General features: G+C 52.4%; 1 protein-coding gene across 2 annotated transcripts; it reads right to left on the bottom strand.

The window, feature by feature from the left end:
• Positions 1–1,014: 1,014 nt before the first annotated feature.
• Msantd1 (Myb/SANT DNA binding domain containing 1) lies at positions 1,015–7,820 on the bottom strand. Of its 2 annotated transcripts, XM_004656003.2 has the most exons (3): positions 7,419–7,820; positions 3,314–3,589; positions 1,015–1,602 (listed from the first exon to the last, which is right to left on the bottom strand). In XM_004656003.2, exons 1-3 carry the CDS (start codon positions 7,736–7,738, stop codon positions 1,362–1,364), a joined length of 837 nt encoding a protein of 278 aa, XP_004656060.1. In that variant the 5' UTR covers positions 7,739–7,820; the 3' UTR covers positions 1,015–1,361. The 2 variants fall into 2 exon arrangements, with proteins under 2 accessions (XP_004656060.1, XP_045017137.1); XM_045161202.1 differs by lacking the exon at positions 3,314–3,589.
• Between the last annotated feature and the right edge of the window lie 291 nt (positions 7,821–8,111).

The raw sequence follows: 8,111 nt of genomic DNA, 5'->3' as shown, positions 1-8,111 counted from the left end.
TCCCTTCCACTCTGCCTTTGTTGCACAGAGCACACAGCTACTCCCAGTGGGTAGCCTGGGGTCAGCCTCTGTGCCACCTGGTGGCACAGCCTCAGTTTCTCTCATGCCTGGCTGACCACAAGGCCCATGGGAGGGTAAAGTGATATGATGGTTTTGCATCAGGATAGCAATGGCAGCCATCTAGTGGAGCTTGGCCACCATCCCTGATTCCAGAGATGGGCTCATCCAGCAACCAGAACAAGAATCTGTAAACCATCAAGCAATTCAAACCCCACCACACAGACAACAGCTGACCTACCTCTAAGAAACCTGATCCTGCCAAGGTCAGTGATTTGCCTGGTTCCAGGAGTGATCCAGGTATACCTGCTCATCCTGTGTTCTGGACAAGGACTACAGAGAATTCAGCTGTAGTTCTGGAAAGAATTTTCCAGCTGGTAAAAGGTCAGAAGTAAGCTGACCACTGTGTTCCTCCCGCTGTATCAGGCCAGAACACTCCTGCTCAGCTTGGAGAAAACCAAGGCTCACCCTGACAGGTACATGGCCAGGGTGACAAGATCCTAGGTGCTTACCCTGGCTGTCCCCCAGGTGGTATGCTCTTCCTAGCTATATGTGACTCTAGTTCCTGCTTGTCCCCAGGCCAACCCTTCCCCCTTCCAGAACTTACCACTCTCTACTGTCTGTCCCCACAGGAGCAAGAGCTCTGCAAGACCAGAACCCATGTCTCACTTACCATGCTACTTTCAGGGCCCAGAAGATCAGCAGGCAGTGTTGTGACCAGGTGTGGCTACTTTTGCTAGTCTGAGACTCCAAACAGATTTGAATACAGGGCTACAGTAGGGTCTGCATTGGGGTCATGGCTACATTAGGGCCACAGCAGTCAACCATGGAGAGGGAGGACCTAGGACTCCTCCTTGCCCCAAGTAACAACCTGCCCTTGACCTATGTCATTAAATTCCATTTATAGGGCAGATCAACCTGGCACTGCCCCCTGAAGCCAGAGAAAGTGAACTCTGCTTCCAGGCTGTAATGCAAAGTACATATTTAATATCAAAAGTCATTTCAAGTATCATTGATGTAACTATACTGGAGAGTGGACTCTAGGACATTCTTACTAAGGAGTGGCCCTGGAGTCCCCCGTGTCTGAGGAAGGGCTTTAAGGTTGGAGACAGAGGTCTTATGGTCTCCTTAGACCTGTGGAGTCCTGGAAAGCCCTTTCAGAAGGGACATTCCTGTCAGGAGCAGCCCACAGAGGCCAGGCTAAAGCCCACTCCCTCTCCAGGACTCTGCCTAGGTGAGTGGAGCCCTATGCCCAGGTGATCCCACAGATGGGCCAGTGCTATGCCCAGTCACCTGCCCTGAGGCTAGACGTTGGATTTGGCGATGATCTTCTCCAGCAGGCTCATCATGCGCTCCTGTAGCTGCAGGCTCTGAACCTGCAGGATGTTCTGCTGGTCCAACACACGGCGCACCTCGCGACAGGTCTCCTCCATGGCACGGCTCAGCCGGCGTTGCTCCTCCAGCATGGCCTCCAGCAGCCTGAGCTTCTTCTTCTGCAGGTGGCAGCTCTGCACCTTGCGCTTCTTCACTGGCCGCTCCTCTGATCTGCAGGGAAGAGACAATGGTGGCTACAGACGGACCAGCCACAGAACACAGAGGGGTTACATGACCTTCCCAGCCACCACAGTGGAAAAACAGGGATACTAAGGCCCTAGGAGCCACACCTCTGGCTCAGGTCTCTGCCCAACATGACAGTAAGAGAGCAGGACAAGCAGGACTCACCACAACCATCCACATCCTACAGCTTGGGCTGCTGGGCTCTGGAGTGGCACACAGGCCCAAGAGCACCCTGAGCCCACTGAGCTGAGCAGGTGGGAGGCCAGGCCCTGTGGGGCTCAGGGGTGGAGAGACCACCTCAGGGAGAGGCAAGCCAGATTGGGGAGGTTCTGGGAAGTGTGTGGTACACAGTGCTCCTAAGGGAAGCTGGAAACTGTACCTCTTCCCCTTCCCCACCTCCTGCAAGTCTGTGACAGTTGGGGTGACAGCTCCAGAAGGAAGGTTCTGCACTGAGCCCCGTGTCTCCCAGTATCTGTCGAGTGGGGAGGCAGGGGGACAAGTCTGCTGGGCTTCCCTCCCAAGGGCCACCCCACAGGTACTCTGCTATCAGGGTTGTGGCCATCCTGGCCTAACAGCCCTTATCAGACAGCAGGGAGTTGCCAAGCTCCATCACATCCCAAGCCCCACTCTAGAGTCTGCCAGTTTCCAGCTTGTGTTCTGAGAAGAGTGGGTGACCAGCCAGCCGCTGAGACTGGAAAGCAGGGCCCTGACTGAGTCCTGCTCAGTGCCTCAGGCAGCAATGTCTGGGAACTGGGCTTGGTAATCCATGGAACAATTGACCATAAATCTCAGGCCTCCCTGCTAACTCTGTCTGGCTGTAGTGCAGTTGGGTTTTTGTCTAGGCACTTCAATGAGAAATACCCTCTGGGGAAGGGGGCTCTGGGTGAATTAAAATAGTGGCTAGGGATATTGGGTTTAGGTCCTCCTCAGAGATGCCTTCCTTACCCCACTTACTGTAAGACAGATTTGAAAATGTGAAAGCATAGGAGAGTCCATGACTCAAAGCCACATTCTTCCTAGTTCCTAGTTTCTTTAATTGGCTAACACCTTTTATCTCCAAAGCCTATCCTAAACATGCCCTCCTCAGAAATGCCTTCTCTGGGCCCCCCTGGCCCACAATCACAAGGGGTTTCTCCTGTGTGCCATCTGGCTCCTAGAGGCTCCGTGAATTCTCACAGGCCTGAAGAGTGTGATGATGACAGAGGAGATGGAACATGGAGGACAGGGCCTACCCTCGACAATAGAGCCCACCCCCTCTTCTGTGCTGAGAGGACCTGCTGCTGAGAGAGACATGGGCACCACTGGGTAGGGTCCATGTGGGGGTGAGGTAGCGCACGGAGGGGCATGCTTGGGGCCAGGTCCTGTGTCTTCTTCTCTCCTTGATCCTCCCAGACACCCTCTGAGGAAGTACTGATTTATCCCCATTTTATAGGAGGGAGACTGAGGCCAGAGAGGTCAAGGAACTTTCCATGCAGCTAAGAGGTGATGAAACTATAGATAAGCCCCATTTGTCCATCAGTGCTAGAGCTCTCACTAGTCTGAGGGTGACCTGGCCATGGACCAGGTGCACACCATGGCCTTTGCAGCCAGCCTGGACAAAGGATGTCATATCACATAGTGCTACCCTCTTTGGGGTTGAGGAGGGAAGTGGGTGAACTGAGGCAGCCCTGGATGGGGAGGAAAAGAGCGAACACACTACCTGAACTTAAGGGACAGTAAGCTGGAGGAGCTGTCGGAGCGATCGTCCTCGAAGCGGCCTTCATAGGAGCACTGGGTATACGGTAAGTACAGAGGGGTGGACTTAGCGGACGGTGACAGAGACGCCTCGGTCTGGGATGTAGAGGGCCCCGGCTGCTGGCCATCCGGCAGTTTGCCCTCACAGGACTCAGGGACCTTGGCCAGAATCCTATCAATGGCTAGGTAATAGGGCCAGTCCGGCGGGACGGACTCGCTATCTGTCATGCATTTTAATTTCCTGAAACGAGAGACAAGAGCCACGGTAAGAAATAGCTGGTGCAGCCTGTCCTGCCTGGCTCCTCAGCACAGTGGCATGTGGGCATCTGGGACCCCAGAATGGCATAGGCAGGAGCCACTCTTGGCCAGCACAGCTCCCCCAACCCCCGCAACAAAATTGGCCAGGTTGCAGGGCCCCAGTGACAATGGACAGAAAGAAGAGAGGCTTCAGGACCTGCATGGCCTTGGGTGTCAGAAAGGAAGTCCATGTTCAAGTCTGAGCCAGGACACCCAGTTGGTGGGAACTTAGGGTGGTTTCTGTGGAGCTTAGGTGGTTTCTCTGTGTTTTTCTTTGGTTTCTAAACTCCTTCAATGAATAGTGCTTTTTTCAGTTAACCAGCCATAATAAAATATAGGATGATACAAACATAGTAATAAGTTGTAGCACAGCAATTAAGGTATCTCCAGGAATGAAGAGATGGTGGACATACAGGCCATAGTGCCCACAGCTCTCTAAGTCTGTGCATCACCTCCATTATTGTGCTGTCTGACCTTGGATAGGTTCATTGACCTCTCTGAGTCTCCATTTTTGCATCAGTAAAATGGGAATGAAAAGAGTAAGTCCTTCACAAGGCTAAGGAAAGGTTGAATAAGAACAACTGGTCTGTGACATATCACCAGCTCCAATGTCATCTCCTGTAAAACCTAAGATGAAGCTGCATTGGCCTTAACCTGGTGGTGGTGGTGCTGCTGCTCCATCCTCAAGAAAAGCCTGACGTCGCGCTCGAACCAGTTTTCTCAGAGACCAATGCCTAATACCCTTTCTCCAGGGGAGCCCCTTGGACTGAGGATTTGCTCAGTGCAACCAAGGTCCTCCCAAGCCAGGTGTTTCACCCCCTCCTGCAAATGGGTCCTTCCTCACCGAGAAGCCAGGAACATCTGTCTTCAGCCATCCTCTGGGAGAGTGCCTGGGAGACAGGGTACTAGGCTGGCTGGGTAGGTTTGGCCATCAGGGGATGAGGCCACATGGGGGATGGGTGGGGGGATCTCAGGCCTCAGGATACCACCCTGGGCGTTCAAAGCTGAATCCCTCCTGTCTCTCTTTGTCTCTCTTTTTTGGTTTTTCAAGGTAGAGTCTCACCCTAGCCTAGGCTGACTTGGAATTCACTATGTAGTCTCAGGCTGGCCTTGAACTCACAATTATCCTCCTACCTCACCCTCCTGAGTGCTGGAATTAAAGGTATGTGCTACCACACCCAGTGCCTCCTGTCTCTTAACATGGTGTTCTCTAACAGGGAATGGCCCCTTGTCCTACTGGTCCCCGGAGATGGTGAACTGACCAAGTAAGCCATCCTTAATACCAACACAGCCAGTGAGGAAGGGCTGCTGCCAAGGACTCAGGGGCTCCACTTCATTGAGTGACCTCAATAGAAATAGTGGCTGGTCACACAGGGCAGGGCACAGGCTGCTTTGTATGATGTCTTGCCACGGCAGAGGGGGGTACAAGGAAGGAGGGTTGACCACTGTTGTCACAGCAGCCTCCATCCAGGTTCCTCCCCAGCCCTTCCAGAGCTGGCTAGCTCTCTGCTTCACTCATGCCAACCTATGCCTTGGAGAAATAGATGGGACAGCCTGTCTCCAGCAAAAGAACTTCATGTGGTATTCCAACAAACCATGGAACCTAGCTACCTATTCAGACTTCCTTTAAGGCAGATAAGGCAGAAAGAGTTTTTATAAAAATATAAAACCAGGGCTGGAGAGATGGCTTAGCAGTTAAGCACTTGCCTGTGAAGCCCAAGGACCCCAGTTCGAGGCTCGATTCCCCAGGACCCACATTAGCTAGATGCACAAGGGAGCACACACGTCTGAAGTTCATTTGCAGTGGCTGAAAGCCCTGGAGCGCCCATTCTCTCTCTATCTGTCTCTTTCTCTCCCCCTCTCTCTGTCACTCTCAAATAAATAAATAAAAATGAACAAAAAAATTTTTTTTTAAATATAAAACCAATTTGCAGTGGAGGAGCTAGGTAATTGGAGAACTATTTACCAGCCAAAGCTTTGTCCAATACAGAAGGTGTGACCAGACCCTTTGTCTCTCTAGGCCTCAGTTTCACCTTTGATGAACAAAGGCTGATAATAGCGGCTATAAGAAGTTATAGTCTTCATGTACTTTATAAACTGCAATGTGCAGTCCTTCCCTGCCCCTAGACTACAGTGACTGTCCCCTGCATACACCCTCATCTCCTGCACCTCCTAAACACTAACCTCTATGAATGAAGACACAAACCCTCCTTTGGGATTCTGAGGAAGGCTTTCAGGATAAAAAATGAATAATCCAGCTACACTACAGAGCATGAGGTCCTGAGTCAGAGGGAAGCTGAGGAGATAGCCAATATCTCTCCCAGGTGTTAGAATGGGGCCATAAGGACCAGGCAGCATGGGTCATGGCTGCTATCTCCCTATGTCCACACCCACTTCTGCACACACCACACTTGCCTCTCTGCCTTACCACCATGAGATGGAGGCTCAAACTTAACATCAGTTACACTAAGTGACTTCAATGCCAATAGATCTTGGCAGAAAGAGGCCTTGGAAGAATCAGGTTCTGGACTGCTTGCTTCTTCTACAGCCTTAAGAAGGTCAAATCAGCAAAACAGAAGTGGAGCTTCATGGCCTTGTAGGTTGGTTACCTATGTCTTGCTAGGGCCTCTGACTCCCAGGACACAGGATCCATGGACCAGGCTGGGGGCCATCTCCTCACCTATGAAGATATGAGAGCTTCTCTAGCCCATGGAGTGGTGGCTAAGGTACCTGCAGGGTATGATCTGTACTTGGCCTACTCAACAGCTCAATTGCCAGCACCTTTGTGAACTCCTTGGAGCTGTCGCTCCTTCTGTTTGGGGCTATAGACAGGATCCCAGGCAGCCCCAGGACCAGTCTGCTTACTGGGCCACTGCTCTCTCACAACAGCCTCTAACTCTTACTGTGACAATCCTTATTTACGCCATGACCTTCATCCAACCCAACACTCTTCATGCTCTCTAAGTCTGTCATCCCTACCTTGTGCCCTCTACATGACCCTCTCCAGAAGGACTGGGGCCCACAGCCACATCCTTTAGATGCTGTCCTAGGTTGTAGCCCTTACATTTCAGATGCCTCTAGGTTCTCCTACAGCTACAGGCCAGGGACAGCCAACCTGCTATTCAGTGGAGGCAGAAATGGGAGCAAGTCTGAGGAACCAGACTGGGAGTCCCCAAGGCCAGAGCTAGCCACTGATCTGCTAGCCCCTTAAGCACCCCTTTGTCCAACTCTGAGGCTGGGTTTGTGCTGGGCACATTCAGTGACTCAGTTGGTGCTCAGAATCCCAGAGTATCAGACCAGCCAGGCCTGGGAGCCAAGCCTCCTTCTCACTCTGGCTTTAGTTTCCCTATATACGGAGATCCTTCACACTCTGCTGAGCTTGGAAGGCTGTGATAGGGCAGGCTAAACTAAACATAGCTGGAAGCCTTGAGTCTCAGATAAAGGTCAGGTAAGTGCTGCCTATGTGTGGCACCTGCCTCTAAGGTGTCATGGAGGTATGGAGGAAGGTCTAGTGTTATCCATGGAGTCATCCTGGGGGTGGTACAGCTGCAAAACTGCCAACTCTTGAGAATTCCTGACCAGTTTTCTGCTCTTAATTCTCAGTTTCCCCATCCTCACAATGGGATGCTGTACAAATGGTTTCCAAAGGTCATCTTGTCCTGTGGTCCTCTGACCTACAGGTGGGCCAATCAGTCCAGGCCACACACCCTCCCTGGCAGGCAGGAGTGGGACAATGGCCTAGGCCCCTCCCACCCACCATCCCTTGTACCCACCTGTACTGGAAGGTCATGTTGGTGATTTTGATCTTGATCTCTTCTCCCAGACGGCGCTCACCAGTCATCTCGAAGAGCTTGCTGGCCATCTTCTCATACACCTTGGCATTGCGCTTGGTCTGCTTGAGCTCATCGAAGAATTCCTCCCAGACCAGCATAAGGCCGCGCATCTCTGCATCCGTCCAGTTGCGGGCCCGCCGGTGCTTCTCTGTCTGAGGAGACACAAGGTAGCTGGGCACTTCGGCTGCTGCCATGCTGGAGGCACCTGCGGGGTTAAGGATGGTGTTCAGGTGGTGCCCCAGGCCTAGCCAGCGAACCATGGGCGAGGAGAGGCAGCTCCCTTGCTCACTTGCTTGCTCGAGGCAGCTCCACGCTCAAAATGGGGCCTACATCTGACAGGCAGGGATTTAGTTAAAAGCTTTTAAACGGGAAACGTCATTTTGATGTCACGTTTCCATAGCAACAGAGCAACTGCATAAGCTACAACAACAGAAACCTTTTAACTGAAAGCACAGGAATCAGGGCCGCACTGACGGGCCATCAATATTGCAGTGAGTGGCTGGGCCAAGCCCATGATGGCTCCCAGCGTTCCTCCTACCCAGTCAGCCCATCAGGCCTCACAGCCAGAAGAGAGACCTGTACCCACCAAGATATAAGGTGGGGGGGGGGAGGTGGCAGCCCTGATCTTAGCCC

Source organism: Jaculus jaculus, chromosome 11 (genome assembly GCF_020740685.1).
Source record: "Jaculus jaculus isolate mJacJac1 chromosome 11, mJacJac1.mat.Y.cur, whole genome shotgun sequence".
In the NCBI taxonomy this organism is placed as follows: domain Eukaryota; kingdom Metazoa; phylum Chordata; class Mammalia; order Rodentia; family Dipodidae; genus Jaculus; species Jaculus jaculus.
The sequence above is the reverse complement of the archived record's forward strand: the minus strand, read 5'-3'. Positions and strand labels throughout refer to the sequence as shown.

Coding starts and splice junctions, on each gene's coding strand:
- Msantd1 (XM_004656003.2), bottom strand. CDS start 7,738: ATGGTTCGCTGGCTAGGCCTGGGGCACCACCTGAACACCATCCTTAAC. Junction 3,590..7,418: donor AACATGACCTTCCAGTACAG/GTGGGTACAAGG, acceptor CTCTCGTTTCAG/GAAATTAAAATGCATGACAG. Junction 1,603..3,313: donor TTACTGTCCCTTAAGTTCAG/GTAGTGTGTTCG, acceptor TCTTCCCTGCAG/ATCAGAGGAGCGGCCAGTGA.